This window comes from Piliocolobus tephrosceles, chromosome 2 (assembly GCF_002776525.5).
Source record: "Piliocolobus tephrosceles isolate RC106 chromosome 2, ASM277652v3, whole genome shotgun sequence".
Lineage (NCBI taxonomy): Eukaryota > Metazoa > Chordata > Mammalia > Primates > Cercopithecidae > Piliocolobus > Piliocolobus tephrosceles.
Genome location: NC_045435.1, coordinates 107,535,870 through 107,559,283, shown reverse-complemented (window position 1 = coordinate 107,559,283; position 23,414 = coordinate 107,535,870). Strand labels below are relative to the sequence as shown.

Sequence of the window (23,414 nt, the reverse complement as noted above, 5' to 3'; positions counted from 1 at the left end):
TAGGTATTCAACTGAGTACCAATCAGCAGAGTCGTGTGAAAAACTAATCAAGCAGAAAAGAAACACCCAAAACGATTAGAGAAAACAAACTCTGGTGCATACATAGGACGAGAATGATGCCTATCCCCTCCAGCCAGAGGGAAAACCTCATAATGCACACGAAAAACCTCATAATTTATAGGGAAGAGGGTTTGTAAGTCTTTTGCCTCACCAGTGGGGCAAAATTAAGCACACACAGTGTGACTCTGGTCCCATCTAACAAAACTTACATGCAAACCCTGTAATGATCAAATCATTTCCAAGTAACTTAACTTGGCCAGTCTGATTTTAGCTATGCCCCAGAGCAAACCGAAACAATATTTTTATGAATATAGAATTATCTAGCATCCAACAAGGTAAAATTCACAATGTCTGGTATCTAATAAAAATTCACCAGACATGCAAAAAAGCAAGAAAATATGACCTATAATTAGGAGAAAAATTAATCAGTTGAAAAAAACAGAAAAAGTCACAGAAGATAAAATTAATAGACAAGGACAATGACAATGTCTGGGATGAAAAGTGCACTGGATGGGTTCATGGCCGATTAGATACCACAGAAGAGAAAAGACGCATGAAGGCAAAGCAATAGGAACCATCCAAAGTAAAATACAGAAAGAAAAATATCCTGAACAATAAAATGAACAGAACATGGGAAAACTTCAAGTAGTTTAATGTCTCTGTAACTTAAAAGTCTCCAAAGGAAGGAAGAGAGGAGACAGAAAAAAAATCTGATTAGGGGCCGGGGTGCAGTGGCTCACACCTTTAATCCCAGCACTTTGGGAGGCCGAGGCGGGTGGATCACCTGAGGTCAGGTGTTTGAGACCAGCCTGGCCAACATAATGAAACCACACCTCCACTAAAAATACAAAAAAATAGCCAGGCATGGTGGGGTGTGCCTGCAGTCCCAGCTACTCAGGAGGATGAGGCAAGAGAATTGCTTGAACCCGGGAGGTGGAGGTTGCTGAGAACCCGGGAGGTGGAGGCCAAGATCGTGCAATTGCACTCCAGCCTGGGTGACAAAGAGTCGGTCAAAAGAAAGGAAAGAAAGACAAGACAGAAAGAAACTCATAGATCCAAAGACAAGAAACATGAAGAAGGGCCAGGCATGGTGGCTCACTCCTGAAATTCAAGCACTTTGGGAGGCTAAGACAAAAGATCACTTCAGCGCAGGAGTTAGAGACCAGCCTGGGCAACATGGCAAGACCCTATCTCTGCAAAAAATACACACACACACACACAAATACCCAGGCATGGTGGCATGCACCTGTATACCCAGCTACTTGGGCCCAGGGAAGTTGAGGCTACAGTGAGCCATGATTGCACCACTGTACTCCAGCCTGGGTGACAGAGTGAAACCCAGTCTTAAAAAAAAAAAAAAAAAAAAAAAAAAATATGGCTTTAAGTTCCAATATTAGAAATTTTAAAAAGTTCCAAATCAATGACATCAGCTTCTATCTTAAAAAACTAGAAAAAAGACCGGGTGTGGTGGCTCATGCCTGTAATCCCAGCACTTTGGGAGGCCGAGGTGGGCGGATCACCTGAAGTCAGGAGTTTGAGACCAGCCTGACCACAGGGAGAAACTCTGTCTCTACTAAAAATACAAAAAATATCAGCCAGGAGTATTGGCGCATGCCTGTAATCCCAGCTACTCAGGAGGCTGAGGCAGGAGAATCACTTGAACCTGGGAGGCGGAGGTTGTGGTGAGCTCACATTGTGCCATTGCACTCCAGCCTGGGCAACAAGAGTGAAACTCCATCTCAAAAAAAAAAGAAAAGAAAAAAAAACAAGGCTGGGCACGGTGGCTGGCGCCTATAATCCCAGCACTTTGGGAGGAAGAGGCAGGCGGATCACAAGGTCAAGAGATCGAGACCATCCTAGCCAACATGGTGAAACCCGTCTCTACCAAAAATTCAAAAATTAGCTGCGCATGGTGGTGTGCGCCTGTAAGTCCCAGTTACTTGGGAGGCTGAGGCAGGAGAATCACTTGAATCCGGGAGGCAGAGGTTGCAGTGAGCTGAGATCACGCTACTGTACTCCAGCCTGGCAACAGAGCGAGACTCCGTCTCAAAAAAAAAAAAAAGTCTAGAAAAAGAAAAGCAAATGAAGCCCAAGTGATCAGTTTGGCTTTGTTTCCCCACCCAAATCTCATCTTGAATTGTAATCCCCAATCCCCAAGTGTTGTGAGGGAGCCAGTGGGAGGTAACTGAATCATGGGGGTGGGCTCCCTGAAGGCTGTTCTTGCCATAGTGAGTTCTCATGAGAGCTGATGGTTTATAAGGGGCTTCCCCCTTCGCACTCATTCTCTCTCCTGCCACCCTGTGGAGAGGTACCTTCCACTATGATTGTAAGTTTCCTGAGGCCTCCCCAGCCATGTAGAACTGTGAGTCTATTAAACCTCTTTTCTTTATAAATTACCCGGTGTCAGGTATTTCTTCATAGCAGTGTGAGAACGAACTAATACACCATGGAAGCAGTAGAAAAGAAATAATAAAGATGAGAGTGAAAGATCAATGAAACAGAAAAACAACAGAGTATCATTCAGAACAAAAGCTGGTTCTCTGAGCAGATAGTTGATTGACAGATAGGTATAGATACAGATAAAATAAAAAAACCTCTAGCCAGATATATTTATTGCTAAGGCTGCAATAGCAAAGCACCACAAGCTGGTTGGCTTAAACAAAAGGAATGTATTGTCTCACAGTTCTGGAGGCCAGAAGCTTGAAACCAAGATATCTGAGGGCTGTGACAGAAAGATCTGTAATCTTCTCTCTGTCCTGTAGATGACTGTCTTCTCCTGTGTCTCTTCACATCATCTTCCCTCTATGCTTGTCTATCTCCAAATTTCCCCCTTTTATAAGGACAATAGTCACGCTGGATTAGTGTCATCCAATCCCTTATGACCTCATTTTAACCAATTATATCTGGACCAACCTTATTTTCAAACAAGGTCACAGTCTGAGGTCCTGGGCTTTAAGACTTCAACACATAAATTTTAGATGGGCACAATTCAACCTACAGTCCTAGACTATTACGAAAAAAGTAAAACACAAATTACCAACATCATACGTGAGAGCAGGATATCCTGTAAACTCTATAGATATCAAAAATAATTAGGGGAGTATAATAAACAGCTATAAGCCAATAAATATAACAATGGAGATGATATAGACAAAATCTTTGAAAGTTCACTCAAAAAGAAATGGATAACCTAAAAAGCCCTATAACTAATATGATATCACATTATAAACTGTAAATATATACAATTTGTCAATTATACCTTAATAAAGTGGGGGCTGGGGAGGAAAAAAAGCCTTGATCTATGATAGAAATAACTGAATCTGGCACTGAGCTAATGAAAATAATAATCACAGTTCACAATTATTAACAGTGTCTTTACTGCTGAGAGACACCTAGAGGCCCCATAAATATAGAGTCAAATGGAAAGTTTCAGCAACTCAATCAGTGAATATATGGGGCTCAGCCACAAATGAAACTATTACAGTTTGATTTCTAAGCCTAACATTCTAAACAGTGTGAGAAATGTCACTGTTAAAATCCTCAATGAATATAATTTGAAAGCAAAAATATAATAAAGGTGGTCATAATTTCATAGGAAAAAAGGAAAACTGTTATATATACAGTATCTTTGTTTGAACCATTTTATTCCAAATGGAAGGCTTCTATATTTACTTATAGTTTTAAAAGATGGTACTAATGTTTTGACTTAAATAAAAAAAAAAAGAAAAAGAAAATCAATGTAAACACACCATTTTAACTGGCTAAAAAAAACCACACGAACACCTCACAAAATGGAGAAAAAGTATTTGATGAAAATTCAACACTCATTCCTGATAAAGAATTTAGCAAATTATGAGAGAACATCTCAACTTGGTAAAAGTAATGGGCTGAGAGATAGAGAGGGTAAAGTTTGCTGCTCTAAAACTCTATTATTCTAACCAGGTTGGCCTAAGGCGAAGAGGTGGGGATGGGGTGAGCACAGCATTTACTTTCTCTGATGTTTTCTACAAAATCATGTAAAACAAAAATGACTCTCGGTAAGTGTATGATAAAGAAAAGCTAATTTTTTCCCCAAAAATGTCTTGTTACAAAAGTAGAGTGTTTCTCATACATTAAAATCCTTGGCAATTATGGTACTTTTGGACACTCTAGTCATATCTGATCTGCTTAGGTAACCTAACTCAAGCAGTATCCTACCTTCTTTAAACACCCCTCCCCATCAATTCTGACTATTTCACAATCATTTTGATTGTCATTCAAAATGTTATTTTCACTTTATCCTAATTTACAGATACCTATGACTAGCTTATCCTCTTATATACTGAGTACTTCTTACCTGGCTTAATCTATTTATAGTTATCTGTTTAGGTAGTTTTATAAAATATGAAGTAGCTCATAAATAATTGATAGCAGCGAGGCATGGTAGCTCATGCCTCATAATCCCAGCACTGTGGGAGGCTGAGGTGGGAGGACCGCTGAGCCCGGGAGTTCAAGAGCAGCCTGGGAAACAAAATGAAACTCTGCCTCTACCAAAGATTAAAAAAAAAAAACAAAAAAAAACAGCCAGCTGTGGTGGTGAGTGCCTGCAGTCCCAGTACTCCTGAGGTTGAGGCAGGAAGATCACTTGAGACCAGGAGTTCAAGGCTGCTGTGAGCTATGACCATGCCACTGCCCTGCAGCCTGGGCAACCGAGTGAGACCCTGTCTCTAAATAATAATAATTATTATTACTGAGCATCTAATACCTAATTTAGTCTCCACACCATTCTCTGATGTAGGTGGTATTATCCCTATTTTAAAAACTGAAGAATCTGAGGTTCACCAAGATTAGACAGCATGACTAGTGTCACACAGGTGCTTGACGGCAGCAGAACTAAGATTAGACCCAGGCTGCACTGCCTTCAAAAGCTATACTCCACACTCATCAGCTGCTGTTTTCATCCTTATTGTTTTCTCTTTGGGTTGTTCGCTTTGGTCCCAGAGAAACGACACTTTTTTCTCATCTAAATTCACTGTTAGAACATCCATGATCTGCTTGTTTACTCATGATAATCCCTCCCTCTACTTTGAAAAAAAAAAGCGATATTCACCAGCAATTAAAAACCTAGGTTGCCAGGAACAATGGCTCATGCCTGTAATCCCAACACTTTGGGAGGCTGAGGCAGGAGGACTGCTCCAGCTCAGGAGTTCGAGACTGGCCTGGACAACATGGCAAAACCCCATCTCTATAAAAAATACAAAAATTGGCCGTGTATGGTGGTGTGTGCCTGTAATCCTAGCTACCAGGAGACTGAGGTGGAGGACTGCTTGAGCCCAGGCGGTCAAGGCTGCAGTGAGCCATGACTGTGCCGTTGGAATCCAGCCTGGATGACACAGCAAGACTGTCTCAAAAAATCAAACAACAACAACAACAAAAAAATCCAACAATAATAAAAAAGATCTAGGACTACGAATTGAAGCTTTCTTTTTTAAAAAATCAAAAACGCTTATTACTTGGAGATTCAAAGTTATAAGAGCACATTATTTATAAGAATCCTTGAAAGCAATTTGTTGTTAAAATCATGCCACAGAGCTCAATACTTTAAATGCGTAATAAATTTTCTCTGGAAATGCTATTCACTTACACTGACAGCATTAATATCTGAGACATGTCCCGTGAAAGACTGTCTACACATTCCATCTCGAATATCCCATAATTTGGAAGAGGCATCACAAGCACCAGAAACAAAAGTCCTCATGTCAGGACTCAGAGAAAGACTCATCACATCTCCAGAATGCCCAGTGAATGTGGTGGTCTGCTGGGCAGTTTCGATGTCCCATAAAGCACTGTAATTAAAAATAAAATACAACACTTAATGGCAATGACCTCTTCTTATGTCAGTTCCTGCTACCACCCTCACACCCATAATCAGTGTGCTTTTGGAATAAACTTACCAAGTTGTATCTCCTGAACTTGTAACAATTTGGCTGTCATCTAAAAAACGACAGCAGGACAAGTACCCTACAGCATAAAGAGTAGCAAATTTTAGGTTATCATTGATTGAATAACTCAGCTACCATATGAAATAGCAATACATATTGTTAAAAATAGAATACTTGGGCAACAACATAGTTCTACTTTTAGTTACTTCAAATCCTACATTGTCTATAAATTAAATGTTATCAACAAACCCATTCTTAGGCATTTACTGTGTTAATGACATTGTGCTGGGTACTCTGAAAGCTACCAAACTGAGCAAGACATAGCCCCTGCCACCTAAGACAATTACCTTGCGAAGAACTATAATCTATGGCCGACTGTGTTAAGCACCCTGGAGAAATACTTTTAAAATACTGTGAGAGGACGCCTCTGGGCGCACCGCCTGGGAGTTAGCCCTGCTCTGCAAGGAGCAGTTAAAAAAATTTTTTTCAAACAAAAAATATTAAAAAAATTAAAAATTGTGAGAAATCAAAAGAACGACAGTGAAGACTTTACGAAAGATGTGGCATTTGAATGCTCAGCATTCATCAGTGTTTCAAAATATGGAAATGTCAGGAAAACACCATTCTAGAGATTTTGTAAAAGCAACGTCAAATAGTATGGTTAAAAATTCAGATGGATGGATACCAGATCAGTGGCAATAAATTCCTAATTAACACCATTAACCCAATACTACACTACTGAACTATGATGGGCACACTGGCAAACAAAGCAATACACTATCATGGTGAAAAGTATTTCACTAATGCACCTTAATGCATACTCTCAATTATATAATTGAGTACAGATGCCACAATCCCATAATGGTTATATGGCAGCAGAAAATGGAGAACATTTTATTTGCGTTATTTTTCATGAGTTTGAATTTTGTGCCATAAACTTATCATTTTTACAAAAACAATACAGCTATTTTTGAAAGAAAAATAAAATTATGATTGTTTGTATGAATATAAAAAGTTAATGTTTCCTTTGGTTCATAATAATTTCTATTCCCACCCGATTAATCCTCATCCTTTAGCCAGCCGAGCACAATCTGTTATTTGTCCTTGACCAGCACATTCTACACAAGGAATCATGTCATGTGTGGTGGGAAAGAATATTTAGGGAAGCTCACCTGTGTGACCCGGCAACTCTCGGCTCACTCTCACATTTCCCTCTCTGGTCTTTAAGTTATATATAGAGCAGATGTTGTCCAAGCCTCCACAGGCAACATAATTACCAGAGGGAGCATAAGCACAGGTCATCACCCAGGAGGACCTCAAAGGAATAGCATGCATCTGTAGGGCACACACCGGTCACACATCACTCAGATTACAAAAACCATCATCTATTGCATAAACCCATTTACAATGAAGTAAATATTACTAAAAATTAAATACATCTAAGAAAGGTAAGTCAAATAAAATAAGGGCTTGAGAGAGTGAACCATGAAAAATAAAATGCTAAAGCACATTAAAATGCCTATTATTTTGTATTATCAAATCATGAGTCAAAAAGTGCTCTTCTTGGAAATAATTCTCTTAATAAAGAACATAAAGAAGTTTCAGTGTTAATATATTGCCATTTGAAAAATTAAGTGTAAAATGTTAAAGGTTTTAATAGAATTTTCATTTTTGTAATAGTGCTCAAAATTCCTCAAACATAACTCTGAACAAGAACTAGGGAGATAATTAGCAAGTCTCAGAGTCGATTACATGAGTCTTCTATGAAAAGATGACACTAGCATCCCTCTACTAATAGGCCCTTATTCTGGGCTCTCATTCAAACAATGGTGATAGTTTTGCATTGATCTGGTCACAACGCTATCTGCTGCCTTGTTACCCTAACACCAATAATTTGAAAGTCAGATGGAAAAAAGTAAGGTGTATGAGAATACCACGGCTAAACAGTCCATACAGGGAATCAACACATGGCAGGATTACTACTATGCTCTCACTTAACGTAAAATAATATGCTTAAAATACATTTTTTTGTTTTATGAAAATACAGTTGAAAGATAACATGCTTAATGATGATTAATAAAGAAAAACTATTATATTACAAAACTGTCTTAGCTTGCTTTAAAATCTCAATCGGGTTGAAGCTATTGTTTATTTCACAAAATGGTATTTTCAAATGTTTAATAAAAATACTAATATGTATACACAGAGTATAAAGTTAAACTTTATACTTATCTTAAACTTATCAAAGTATTCCTGAAGCTTTTTCACTACCACTCAACAATTTTAAACTGGGGATTCCTTCCAGTGGATGTATTAGGACCATCCACACTCTATTACCCCCAAGAGATCTAAACAAGTTGTCATTTGCCTCCAATCTACTGTATCTTCTAAGCAGTCCAGAAGCACAAATCAATGCCTGGAGTGGGCCAAAGAAGAGCTTCACACTAGCCATCTAACTTATCCACAACTAGAAATTACAATCTCAGGGTCTTTGTCACATTAGGAAATGGGAATTTTAAAAAGTCATTTATTAGTATATGTATAATGGTACTTTTTCTAGTATTTATAAATTAAATATGAGCCCTCTAGTAAAACACAAAGTCATCTTTGGAAATAAAAAAGAGTTAAACATTAAAAGCAAACACTAAGACAAAAGAGAAGAACTAGATTAAAATAAACTATAATAAATTTATCTCAGAAAGCAATTTAGGTTTGAGGTAAAAGAATAAAGGAAAGAACTGGTAAAGAGCCAAACAAATATAAGGTTATTTAAAAGAATTATGAAGAAATTCTACCTTATTTGTTGTATAGCTATCCCAAATAATTAATTTTCCATCTTGGGAAGCACTGACTAGCAGCCTAGAGGAACAAACACAAAAATAATTTGACACTTAGAGGGAAAAAATAGATTAAATTGGTTATGCATTGTATTAATGTAGAATAATTCAGAAAAAAATACAATCTTTCTAATTAAAAACTTGATACCAAAATATGTTCTTCCAACTTTTAAAAAATGTATGCTGCATGCCAAAAGTTTTGAACATATTTCATAAAATAAAATTTAGCAACTGACTAAAAATGTCTGGCTATGATTAAACTTTTTTGTCGTAACAACATTTTAGTTATACAAGATTTGGATGGATATTAGCTGACTGGTTTAGTACTTACTAACTTACTTAAATTTAATGACAAGAATGTACATAGTAGCCTAACAACCATATTTCATCAAATCTAAAAACACCAATTGAGAGCCTGAGAATATGACAGTACTAGAGGTACAATGCAGGATACATCTCCTGCTCTTGAGGCCTCTACCATCTGGTGAAGATATGACATTTACTCATTTATATTAAATCAAATAAGTAAAAACTGTCAGAAGAGGGGTATAAAATAAATACCACAGGAGAGTAAAGAAGGAATAATGGCTAGTTGAGTTAATCAAAAGAGAATGAGTCTTGAAAGAAAATGTTGAGAGCTAAAGACAGAGAAAGGGCTGTATTTTAGGAGAAAGCTTTAAGATCAATGACAGGTAGAAAAACACAAGTGTTTCAGAAATTGTGAGTCTTCCAGTAGTACAGAGTTTGTGAGAAAAAGGAAAAATAAGGTGAGAGAAGCAGATTGGGCTTAAACTGCAGAAAGCTTTGTTAAGCTAAAGAGTATGAACTCCTAAGTAATTTTAGACACTAGATTCGTTTTGTTTGGATTTTTTTTTTTTTTTTTTTTTTTTTTTTGAGACAGAGTCTCACTGTGTCACCCAGGCTGGAGTCCAGTGGCGTGATCTCAGCTCACTGCAACCTCTGTCTCTCAGGTTCAAGTGATTCTCCTGCCTTAGCCTCCCAAATGGCTGGCATAACAGGTGCGCACCACCACAACTGGTAAGATGGGATCTCACCATGTTGGCCAGGCTGGTCTCGAACTCTTGACCTCAAGTGATCCACCTGCTTGGCCTCCCAAAGTTCTAGGATTACAGGTATAAGCCACCACGCCCAGCCTTGTTTGGAAGTTTTATTTTTCACCATGGTGTAAAATTCAAAAAATAAAAAAGGATATACAGAAAAAAATTTAAAAAGCCCCTTCCTGGGCCTATCATGAGCCACCCAGTTATTTACCTTCCCCTAGAGGTAAATAACATTATCAGGTTCTCAGGTAGCAATCACTACAAGGTTTTACAAAAGGGAAGATCTATCTGATAGTGGGGTATAGGATGGAATCTAAAGAAAATTCTTTAGAAATCAATTGCCATCATCAGCATAAGAGTTCAGGAGAACATTAAGTAACGGACTGACAATACGATGGGTGGGAAGACTACGTGAGATAGGTTCCTGGGTGATAGTTTCATTTTTCTATGAAGATTAACAGTCTTGAGAAAATGTTTAAGGAAAGCAAGAACCATAAACACTGTTTCATGTTATTATATTTTGAATTAAAAATTTGCTTTATCAACAGGTAAGTTATTTTTATCTTAAACTCCTTTAAGAAAAAGAATAAGATATTCGGCCAGGCACGGTAGCTCACACCTGATTAATCCCAGCACTTTGGGAGGCTGAGGTGGTTGGATCACCTGAGGGGAAGGAGTTCAAGACCAGGCTGGCTAACATGGTGAAACCCCCTCTCTACTAAAAATAGAAAAATTAGTCAGGCATGGTTGTGGATGCTGTAATCCCAGCTACTTGGGAGGCTAAGGCAGGAGAAGCCCTTGAACCTGGGAGGCAGAGGTTGCAGTGAGCCGATATCGCCCATTGCACTTCAGCCTGGGCAATAACAGTGAAACTCTGTCTCAAAAAAAAAAAAAAAAAAAAAGAAAAAGAAAAAGAAAAAGATGAAGACATTATGTCAGTTGTCAATTGTATACTTTCATGTATCCTTCTTAAGAGACACATGTTCTATATTATTGTTGTCAAGCATCCCAATTAGAGCAACAATTGAGGCTTCTTCTACTTTACAATTTTAGTGTCTCCTGGGAGAAGAGAATAAATGTGCAACTTCTATTAAAAAACAGAAGTTTCTTGGTTTAGGCATTTCCCATTAAGATTAACCAAATCAAAGGAACAAGTAAATCACTATGGCAGCAGACACACCTGCTATTGCCAGACAATGGAAAAAGCACAGGCTGCACTGTAGCCTTATACACATAGTGAATGACAGTGATGAGCAATCTATGTAACTGCAGGCCAGGTGGCAGCCGTGCGTGTGCCCGTGCACCTGCAGACGGTCAGCTTGCACATTCAAGTACACATGATGGGGTCGAGGGAGTAAAAGATGTATTCAATACAAATAACTTTGTTTGGTGTAATTTCCATTATTTGCGAATTTATGTATTAAGTACCTATAGCAATAACCAATAACTTGCACATAGAAGGTGTTGAATAAATATTTGCTTATTAACTGAAATCTCAAGGTTAATACACAGCAAAAATGCTCTGAGCATATTTAAAAAACACAGAATGTCTGCAATGTCCCACTGCAAAGAAAAGGAATCCTCTTCTAAACAGTTGTCCTGGATTCCAAATTAAAAATTTTTTAACTTTTAAAGAGTCAATATTCTTAGTGAAAGCAACATGTTCGTTCATCTGAGATGCATTTTCTGCAAATGCTTCATGCATATACTCTTTTTAAACAAAGAAAATACAAATGATAGTTCATAATGAAAATAATTCTGCGACAGTTTAAAAACGACAGGCAATGACAGGTACAAACCTGGAATCATATCCCCAGTGCATAGCATAGATTTTAGCTAGGTGGCCCCTCAGTGTACGTCTTGTTCGCATTTGTATTCGACCCACGGAGTCCATATTTGATGTAATCTTTTGAAAGCAACAAAAATGTTATTCTTTACCTTAGTCATGGTTCATGAGATAACTTGAACTAGAAACAGTGAGGAGTGAAAAAAACAAACATAAAGTACATTTATAGTAATCGAAGGTAATTTAATAGATATAATTCCACAGAGCCGGTATGGGATCAGTATGTTCATGAAAATTATGATTGGTTCAAAATAATCGTATGTGCTATTATAAATAATATATATAAATATATAATAAGAATGCCTTCTGCAGACTGTTAACTAAAAATAGATATACCTCTATGCTTTAGTAAAAAACCAGCCACAAATAAAAATCTAGTAGCAAATGATCACAGTAAACATTTATAATTGTAACTGTAAGAAAGCCAATTTTATATTTGTAAAGCACAAAAAATACTTCCTTAATAATAATTATCAATATTAATTAAACATGAAGCCTTCCAAAGATTTTTAAAATATTAGTTCTCTTAACCCCTCTTACTATCATTCCCAACCTACGAGTTTTCACAAGGAAAAAAACCACTTAATTCAGGTATACCAAAAAGAATCAGAAACTATTTAAAAAGAAGCATAAACTATATGAATCTATATATACATATATACATACATAAATATATATAATTTTTTTTTTTTTGAGACAGAGTCTTACTCTGTGTCCTAGGCTGGAATGCAGTGATGTGATCTCGGCTCATTGTAAAATCTGCCTACCAGGTTCAAGCGATTATCCTGCCTCAGCCTACCAAGTAGCTGGGATTACAGGCAGGCACCACCAGGCCCAGCTAATTTTTTTTTTCTAGTAAAGACAGGGTTTCACCATGTTGGACAGGCTGGCCAGCCTCCCACCTCAGGGGTCAAACTCCTGACCCCAAGTGATCCTCCCACCTCAGCCTCCCAAAGCACTGGGATTACAGGCATGAGCCACCATGCTTGGCCTTGAATCTACATATATACACATATGTGTGTGTATGTGTGTGTGTATACATATGCATACATATATATATGTACATATAGATATATAATTTTTTTTTTCTTTGAGACGGCATCTCACTCTGTTGCCCCGGCTGGAGTGCAATGGTGTAATCTTGGCTCACTGCAACCTCTGCCTCCCGGGTTCAAGTAATTCTCCTGCCTCAACCTCCCGACTAGCTGGGATTATGCCCAGATAACTTTTTGTATTTTTAGTAGAGATGAGGTTTCACCATGTTGGTATAGCTGGTATATTTTTATAGCATTTATTTTTCCATAGATGTCTATTTTAACAATATATTTTAAAAAGCACTTGTACTGTATAGCATTTGGCAAATTACAAAGTGCTTTTACACAGAGATTTCATTTAACTTTTATCAATTAAGTACTAATACAAGGATCTGATTGTCATTTGCCTCAATGTCAAATTATTTTATGAGTTACCAAAATGAAATAAAGAAAAACAAAACTTTACCTGAACAAGCGTTGCATCATTACATGCTTTCCGAGCATCCTGAAGTAAAGAAAGATGATTATAATGCATTTAGAAACCTGTGGAATGACTACAGTGATACTTTCATTGAAAATGTAGATTTGCTAATTTACTTTTCACTATACCACATAATCTTTAAAAAATTTTTTAATATAAAAACCATATAACCTAAATCGAACCATTTTAACCATTTTAAGGCATATAATCCAGTGGTTTTTAGTATCACAATGTTGTGTAACCATCACCACTAATTACAGAACATTTACATCACCCCAAAAAAGAAACCCCATATCTCCTAATTCCTTTTTCTCTCACAGCCCTTAACAATCACTAATTTACTTTATTTCTCTATGGATTTGCCTCTTCTGAACAAAATCTGAGAGATGTCAATAAAAATTTGAGAGACCTCAAATTTTTATACAAACTGAAAAGGATTATCAAAAGGAAGATGGTGAAGCAGAAATTAACAAAAAATTAAAGACTGCAAAGACATATTTAATAAAAAAAGTTTTAAACCAAACTGAATCACTTTTTTTCAAATTTATCAGTTAACAAATTTAGAGGATTTATACACATAGAAAAATAAGAAATGCAATTAAATCCTTTCTGCTAGACTGAAACTTTTTTCCACAAAGGTTACAGTAGTATCCTCTTCAATTTTGTATCTTCCTATACAGTGTTTAAGTACTTGCATACTCCTAGGCAAGGAGAAGGCACACAATGTTTGCTGAATAAATGTCCCAAATGGACAACTTGTTCCAGTCAGCCAAGGGACAAATGCCTGCTTCAACTCACAGCAAACACTGGATGGCGGACATGATCTTTCTGGCTGCCCTTTCAACCTATTTATAACCACTTAGAATATTTCTAAGTAAGGGTGTTCACAAGCAGTGGCACAAAACATATGATTTGATTTTTTCATTCTTAGCCAAATTGTGGGTTTAAAGACCTCATCTGGTAAGGAATAATGTAGCCCACTGTCCTATAATGAAGAGTTTCCAGAAATGACAGTGATGGGCCTGGACTATGTTCCAAAAATGGTACAGTTGAAGACCAAATTCTTAAAAAAGGTTCTTTGACTTCAAGCTTTATGAAAATGAACTATCATTGTTTAGACTATCTTTTTAAATTTAGTTAGCTGTTAAAAAACTTGGTTGAACACTATGTGTCAGGCACTATTCTAGGCACCAACAGACATCAAAAATCTCTGCCCTCATTGAGCTTACATTAATATTAGTAACACAATTTAAAAACTGCAAATGGAAATTATTGAATTATGGTGAAAATTGGTAACAAAAATTAAAATATCATGTTGGAATACAAGAATTCTACAAATATGTTAGCAGCAGTTATGTGCAAAATTACATTATGCAAAGATTCTATTTACACTGAGAACTCTCTCTTATGAACACTATTATCCATTATAAAACAGAATATAAGGCCAGGCATGATGGCTCATGCCTATAATCCCAGCACCTTGGGAAGCTGAGGGGGAAGCACTGCTTGAGCCCAGGAGTTTTAGACAAGCCTGGGCAAACAGTGAGACCCTGTCTCTGAAAAAAAAAAAAGAAAGCAAAACAAAACAAACGAAAAAAAAACCAGAATATAAAGTATTCCCAATTAAAGGCTGAATTCATACTGTCCAGCACAAGAAATACAAAATCTGGTAAGATCTTTGTGCAAAAGAAAGATGATACATACTTTTTTCCAAATCAAAGACATAATAATTACACAAGAAAACAAAATGTTTTCTCTATTTGCATTTTTTAAAATTTAAAACAAATAATCTACTACAATACATAATAAATAGATTATATTTCTGGATGGGAGGAGGAAGAAAGGAAAGATTTTTTTTTTTTTTTTTTTTTTTGAGACGGAGTCTCACTTTGTTGCCCAGGCTGGAGCGCAGGGGCGTGATCTTGGCTCACTGAAAGCTCCGCTCCCCCGGGTTTATGCCATTCTCCTGCCTCAGCCTCCAGAGTAGCTGGGACTACAGGCACCTGCCACCACTCCTGGCTAATTTTTTTTTTTTTTGTATTTTTAGTAGAGACGGGGTTTCACCATGTTAGCCAGGATGGTTTCGATCTCCTGACCTCGTGATCCACCCACCTCAGCCTCCCAAAGTGCTGGGATTACGGGTGTGAGCACCGCGCCCGGCCGGAAAGATTTTTAAATACAATGTGACAATTAAACTAAGAAAAGTATGTAGTATTTTACATACATGTGGCTACTTGAAATCATGGGAGGAGATGATTTGGTGAGCACCTGCGCCCACAACATTGTGCTTGGGATGCTAGTGAGATATGAAGATGATTAAGACACAAAATTATCCATCTAGGTACAAACAGTAGGGGCAAATGTGCACAAGGAACTACAACACAAGGCAGACCGTGATCAGCTCTATAACAGAAGTCCAACATGCTGCACGAGTAAAAATCTGCCACTTGCTGGCAGTAGACTAAGTCCTCTATGTGTTATTTCACTTAATCCTCCGCAGAAACATATAAAGTGGGGTACCAGTACTCTTGCTTCACAGCAAAGATACTGATCATCAATGAAGTTAAGAAACTTGGCCAGACGCGAGAGCTCACACCTGTAATCCCAACACTTTGGGAGGCCGAGGCAGGCAGATCACAAGGTCAAGAGATCGAGACCACCCTGGCCAACATGGTGAAACCCCATCTCTACTAAAAATACAAAATTAGTTGGGTATGGTGATGTGCGCCTGTAGACCCAGCTGCTCGGGAGGCTGAGGCAGGAGTATCGCTTGAACCTGGGAGGCAGAGGTTGCAGTGAACCGAGATCGCACCACTGCACTCCAGCCTGGGTGACAGAGTGAGACTCCATCTCAATTAAAAAAAAAAAAAAGATAAATCCAAGTGGAGGGCTCTTGGAAGATAAGGACTCAACAGAATTTCCAAAGAGCAAAATTGGCTCAGAGGTAGTAAACTCAAGGCCAAGGGAACAATTTGATAAAAGGTAACAGATGAGAAAGAGTAATGCCTGTTCAGGGAACCAGACTAGCATGGCTACAGCACAAGTCGCAGGAAAAGACATTAGTAACTAAGATTGGGAGAACCCACTTTAAGTTCTAGCAAAACACACCTGGTCTGAATCCTGGATCTGTTACCTTGGCAATTTATTTAATCTCACTGAGCCTCAGCTTCCTGAACTATTAAATGAAGTAACACCATCGACTTCACAGAGTCGGTGTGAGGATGGGCCTGTGGCCACATGGTTTAGCCAATCAGTTGCTCCTGTTCAGCATCTGGAGTAAGTGACACAAAGTAGAGAAGGCAGAAATTCCTTCTAGTGGGTGCAGTAACATCGAATTCAGAGATGAGCCTGCGAAGCCTTCTGTGAGTATCCCAGGCAAAACAAATCTCTCCTTTGTTCTGAAATTTGTTCAGATACCTGTTTCAACTCATTCAGATACCTAAGGTTTCAACTCATAATTCTTACTCACATCGAAATAATTAACTTTCTTGAATTCCTGGCAATATGTCTGTCTGGTTATGACTTCACTCAGAATCAACACTTTTCTGGTGAACGTTCTTCATTCATCCCTGTTTTTCCTAATCCTTTCTTCTCTTTTCTTGTATCATTTTTGTAGAGACTTGATTTTATTTTTGGAGACAAGGTCTTGCTCTTTTGTCCAGTTAGAATGCAGTGGTGTGTTCATGGTTCACTGCAGCCTCAAACTCCTGGACTCAAGCAATCCTCCCGCCTCCACCTCCTGAGCAGCTGGGACTACAGGCGCAAACTACCACACCCGGCTGATGTTTTTCTGTTTGTTTGTTTTTGTAGAGACGAGTCTCCCTATGTTGCCCAGGCTGGTCTTGAAGTCCTGGTATCAAGCAAACCTCCCAACTCAGCCTTCCAAAGTGCTGGGATCACAGGCGTGAGCCACTGCACCCAGCCTACTCTTCACTTTTAAATTAGATAAATTCTTCAGAAACAGCTATAGAGAGAGGTTCAAACTGGGAAAAGCCACAGCTGTGTTCCAAGTTATGAGATTCTCCCTGCTTACCCTTGTACGTTGCTTTAGCCTTTACTTTTCTCTGGGAAAAGGAGGAGGCAGCTGCCAGGCTACTCACAACTCAAAGCCTCTTTCCTCCACCCTGCTTACCGCCAGGCTTCCTACAAGATGGCATGTCTATATCCTTTCATTTTTAGCTCTGCCTTCCTTGATATTTCTCAGTGCTAATGAAGCCCAAGGAAGCATCTGTTCCCATTGTTCCAAAGAAGGGACCGTGGTGCTGTCTCTTAGAGAGTGCTCCCCACGCAGACGCCTCCTCTCAGAGCATCTCCATGTGCTGCTGCTTCACTGCATTTGGCTACTCCTCCCCATCCTATTATGCTTTGAAGATCTAGTGTCTTTTAATTTTGTTAAAGATGGAGTTTATAGTTGTTTCTTATCCTTACTGTTTTGAGTTGATTCCAAGAGTAAAAGGTGTCAGACATGTTTTGATTCTGCCACTAATAGTTTTGTTTTGTTTTTCCGAGACAGAGTCTCGCTCTGTCACCCAGGCTGGAGTGCAGTGGCACGAGCTCAGCTCATTGCAACCTCTGTCTCCAGGGATCAAGCCATTCTCCTGCCTCAGCCTCCCGAGTAGCTGGGATTATAGGTGCATGCCACCACACCCGGCTAATTTTTCTATTTTTAGTAGAGACGGAGTTTCACCATGTTGGCCAGGCTGGTCTTGAACTCCTGACTTTAGGTGATCCACCTGCTTTAGCCTCCCAAAGTGCTGGGATTACAGGCATGAGCCACTGTGCCCAGCCTAATGATTTTCTGCAATCTAATGTACAGATTAATATTTTCCTAGTATATTACATTGTGACACTATCTACATTATTGTTTTGTACCAAAAATCTATGATTCTAGCCATGTAAATCAAGAGAATTATGTCTGTCTTTCATAGAGGCCATTCTTCTACATAGGTACTTGTTCACAATGAATTTTGAAGAGTTCTTTCGAGACACGATAAACACAAATAGACCTTAATTCTTACTTCACATGTGAGAGAAAAAAGACCATTTCTAGCCTTCGAAATCATTTAATATAGACTGATAAATAGGCAAATTTTGTAGATTCCTGTAAATAAGTGTTAACATTTCGAAATGAAAAGGTTTTACCTGAATCTGATTCCGCAGTTGTTCTGCTTCTTGCCTCAACTGTTCCAGTTCACTCATTTTTTCAATTTGTTTACCTCAGGAGCTAATGAGTGAAAACAGCTGTTAAAAAATAGAGAACAAGAGAAAGCTTCAGTTCTGTATTTACATCTTCATCTAGTAACACTGACATATAACTTCTTTTTGGACCTTCTGAAATTCAACGGAGGTAGTCAATTATTAAGGGAATTTAAAGATGGTTAGTAAATACAGATTGAGGTTATTCACTGAAGGGTTTTATACAAGAACATGATCAGACGATGGAGGAGAAATTGCAAGTTGTAGTCTTCAAGGCTGAATTATGGGGAATTGGCACCAGAATGGAGTCCAGTGAGAAATATTTTACAATAGTTCAGAGGACACCAAGAGACTTCCCCATTTGGATGTCTGGATTGGCACCTCAAAGAGTACCTCAAAACTGAACCCCACCCACCCCCAAGCCTTCCCCATCTCAGGAAATGGCAAGTCCATCCTTACTTATAATAGTTTAAGCTAAAAATCTGGGAGCAGTCCTATTTTAATCATACCCTCCTCATCGAATCCATTTGCAAATCATGTCAGTTATTCCTTAAAAAATTATCCAGGTTCTAATTCTGATTTCCTCCACTTCTACCGTCTGGGTCCACACCACCATGATCATCTCTCACCTGGTCTCCTTTCTACTGCCCTCGACCACTCTCTGGTCTAATTAGAGTAACTAGAGATCCTTTGAAAATACAAGTCACTTTAAATCCTCCAAAGGTTTTCCACTCCACTAAACTGTATTTTGACCCACAGAGCCCTGTATCATTACACACACACACACATCCTCTGACCTCATCTATCACTCCCACATTCACTCTCTTCCAGTTGTTCAAAGACCTCTCTGATGTTCCTTGAACACGCTAAGCAGGCCCCAGCCTCAGTGTCTTTGCATTTGCTCCTGCCTCTGCTTGGATAGATCTTGTCCCTGATATTTTAATCCCTTGCTCCCTTATATCTGCTCAAATGTGATCTTCTCAGCAGGACCTTTGCTGATAGCACACATGCACCCAAACATGCTCCTCTTACCCTGTCTTGTTTTTCACTATAAGACTCAACACCATCAGCAAGTATTTACTTATTTGTGATCTCTTTCCTTCTGATAAGATGTAAAGGGCCGGGCGTGGTGGTTCACGCCTGTAATCCCATCACTTTGGGAGGCCGAGGTGGGTGGATCACTTGACGCCAGGAATTCAAGACCAGCCTGGGCAACATGGTGAAATCTCGACTCTACCAAAAATACAAAAATTAGCCAGGTGTGATGGCACATGACTGTAATCCCAGTTACTCAGGAAGCTGAGGCACAAGAATTGCTTGAACCTGGGAGGTGGAGGCTGCAGTGAGCTGAGATCACACCACTGCACTCCAGCCTGGGTGACAGAGCAAGACTCTGTCTTTAAAAAAAAAAAAAGAGAGATGTAAAGTTCCTTGAGGCGGGGTGTCTGTTTGCTTTATTCTTTGTTGTATCCCCATCACTTAAGATACTTTGGTCTCCAGTAAATAAAGCAACCTGAAATAGCTTAACAAATAAAGGAATATTCATTCTAAGGATTTAGGATGAATCAGAGAACCAAAAGACAGGAATATAACTACCTCAAAAAGACACTACAGGCTAGAAACTGGGAGTATTCTTTCTCTACCTGTCCTGGTCTCTTTTCTCTTATCTTCCTCGGTTTTTTTCTTTCTACAGAATGACTTTTTCTGCTCCCCTAAGTACAAAACCCAAGCTTATGTCTTTTTAGGTCAAGATTGTAGCCCAAAATGACTGTCCTAAGTTCAAATTCCTATAAAAGATTGATTCCCATCATGACAGAGAATTTGTTTTTGGTGTCTATCCTACAATCACATCAACTATGGTAGAAATATCTGTTTATTATGTTCAGACAAAAAAAGAAAAAGAAAAAGAAACCAGCATCTATTTATTCTTTCAGAATTCACTTTGTATTTATTTTGTCCAATTAAAAAATAAATGTATCGGGATTGATTGGAATGGCATTAAGGTATAAAACAGTTCCAGAAGAACTAAAATCATTCTAATATTCCATTTCCAATTTAATATTGTGGCGTATTTCTCTGTTTATCCAAATTTTCCATCTTTTATTTATGAGTCCTAACCATTCCCTGATAAAAGTTTGATTGTTTAACAATTTAGTATGCATCTCAGAGAGGGCCCGACTGGACAGATTACAGCCAGTCTGGAATACCATTCTGCTGAACTGAAGACAAGCAGCATGCAGGCTCTTTAAAGTCACAACCTTAGCTGCCCTTGCTGACCGTTCCTGAGATATCCCTGGCCCAAAAGTCCTAGAACTCTTATTGATTTTGATAGCTCTTTATTTTTAGGGTTCCAAAAAATTTGGGGTAAGCAGTAGTAGTTTACATCCCTCCTACTAAGTTGCTAACATACTAGAAAGAACTATCAAAGGGCCTTGGAACTTTTTAAAAATTTGCAGTTATTATTATTACTATTATTGTTATTATTTGTAGGGATGGGGTTCTAGCTATATTGCCCAGGCTGGTCCTGAACTCCTGGTTTCAAGCGACCCTCCTACCCCAGTCTCCCAAAGCACCAGGACTACAGGCACAAGCCGCTGAGCCCAGCCTGGGTTTCAGAACTTTTAAGCATATTAAAAATTATCTGTTACCCATCCCACTGCTGTCCTTCCCAAAGCCACACACACATACCAGTAACCTTCTAAAGCAGGAGCTACCTGTAGTAAGAGTTACTTGGGATAGACTATGATCTGTACCAAAGGAATGAGAATTTCCAGGCTGAGTGCCCCTAAGGATGGAGGTACCATGAATAGAAATGGGAAACAAAAAGCAGTTCCCTCACTGCCATCACTCTGTGGATGGGGCACCGATGGGATGACGGGAGAGGCAATCTGTCACAGACCCTGGCCCTTCCTGCACATTCTGGCTGGGAATGCCAAGAATACAAGTCCCTAGTGGCTGTTACTTGGGCCATCTCTCAGGATTGTTTTGCAACATGCAACCTCAAGGAATAAGACAATGTCTCCTCAGGAGATGAAGAGCAGAATACCGTAAAAGGGGTAAAACCCCCAAGCTCAGTGTCTCTAGGCTGTGATGCAAATCCAATGCATGTGCAGCATCCACCTGGGCCTACCTGTGTCACCCTGTGGGCACTGGGGAACATAGGCAATCAACACAAAGCAGGATCACACCATGCTACTCCCCGTGAATAATAAAATCTTAAGGAGTCTCATGAAACAGTAACAGACTCATTTATTCACTTGTAAGTAGGTAAAGATCCCAGGCCCTTTGCAGTCATGGATATAGGGTTCACAAGAAAAAAGATGAGGGGTGCAATGTGGAAAACAGTGAGTTTGTGGCTCATCCCTTCTTAACCAGGCTTCATCCAGTACTTCATCAGGCATTCTAGGTCCAGCACCTCAAGCCTTTTCACAGTACCCCAGACTGCCTGCCCTTCCATCTTGTCACACTCAACAGCAAAAGCAAAACCCTGGATGAAATCAGCTACCTACTTTCTTTCAGCGAGCACTCAAGTGGCTGAACATTGATTGAGAAAGTCAAACAATGGGGCATGTCAGTTCTACTACAAATTCACATCACTAATTTCAACTGGGCCCTCAAAACTACCTGGCAACCCTACACAGCTTTGTATGCACTGCTTCCGCTTTTGCTATCAAATACTTAAATTCATTTGCAATCTTTTCAAAATTTTGACCTTCTCACAAGCCCTCTTGCAGCAGATAACCTTGCCATCTATATCATAAAGGAGAAGCCATCAGACATGAACTTTTTCAATTTTCCACTACTATACAAAGCTATAGATACATAACTGACTCATCATATTCCTCATCTTCCTTCTTTGTATGTGTGAATGAGAGAGAGAGAGAGACAGACAGACAGACACAGACAGACAAGGTCTCACTCTGCTGCCCAGGCTGGAGTGCAGTGGTGGTGAAATGCAACCTCAACCTCCCAGGCTCAAGCAATCCTCCAGCCTCAGCCTCCCAAGTAGGTGGGCCCACAGGCGGGAACCCCCACACCCAGCTGATTTTCTTTTTCGATAGAGACAGGGTTGCCATGTTACCCAGGCTTGTCTCAAACTCCTGGGCTCAAGCGATCCCCCCACCTCAGCTTTCCAAAGTGCTGGGATTATAGGTATAAGTCACTGTACCTAGTCCTTCCTTTAAACTATAATAGAATAGCTGACTTCTCTCCTGTTTGGGCCAAGTCCTCCACTGGCGATTTATTTATTATTCATTCATTCATTGATTCATTCTGAGACAGGGTGTTACTCCGTCAACCAGGCTGGAATGCAGCTGCACAATCATAGCTCACTGTAACCTCAAACTCCTGAGATCACCCAATTCTTCCACCTCAGCCTCCCCCAGTAGCTGGGACTACAGGCACGCATTATCACGACTGGCTAATTTTTTTTTTTTTTTTGAGATATGGTGTATTGCTATGTTGTCCAGGCTGGGCTTGAACTCCTGGCCTCAATTGGTCCTCCCACTTTGGCTTCCCAAAGTGCTAAAATTATAGGCATGAGCCACCATGCCCAGCCCCTCCACCAGTGATTTAGACTCTCACCTTTTAAGTAATCTTATACTTCCAGTATATTCAATCTCTTACATTTTTTTCTTTTTAGTCTTTTTATTAATAAAATTTTCTAACATAAAGACTGAACAACTCTAATATTCATCACATAGATTTAAAAAATATTAACTTTTTTTGCTGTATTTGCTTTATCTTTTGTTTTTGCTGAAGTATTTTAAAGTCAATTACAGACATCAAGACATTTTAGCCCTAAATACTTCACTATACATCTCTAAAAATATCTACCAAACCACAATACCATTATCATAACTACCAAAATTAACAAATTATTTAATATCTAAAACCCAGGAGATTTTCAAATTTCCCCAACTCTTTGACCAATGTCTTTTTACATCTCATTTGTGCAAATCCAGATCCAATTAAGAAC

The 23,414-nt window shown here is 38.9% G+C and overlaps 1 protein-coding gene across 1 annotated transcript in view; it reads right to left on the bottom strand.

Annotated features, from left to right (window-relative positions):
• The window catches only part of GNB4 (G protein subunit beta 4), a 58,617-nt gene that overhangs the window by 12,938 nt on the left and 22,265 nt on the right, over positions 1 to 23,414 (bottom strand). The window contains exons 2-8 of the mRNA XM_023184819.2: positions 18,383 to 18,481; positions 13,226 to 13,264; positions 11,679 to 11,785; positions 8,777 to 8,840; positions 7,154 to 7,316; positions 5,994 to 6,060; positions 5,684 to 5,885 (exon numbers count right to left, since the gene is read on the bottom strand). Of these exons, the coding sequence (XP_023040587.1) occupies positions 5,684 to 5,885; positions 5,994 to 6,060; positions 7,154 to 7,316; positions 8,777 to 8,840; positions 11,679 to 11,785; positions 13,226 to 13,264; positions 18,383 to 18,439 (699 nt within the window). The 5' untranslated portion in view covers positions 18,440 to 18,481. The remainder of the gene's footprint in view (positions 1 to 5,683; positions 5,886 to 5,993; positions 6,061 to 7,153; positions 7,317 to 8,776; positions 8,841 to 11,678; positions 11,786 to 13,225; positions 13,265 to 18,382; positions 18,482 to 23,414) is intronic.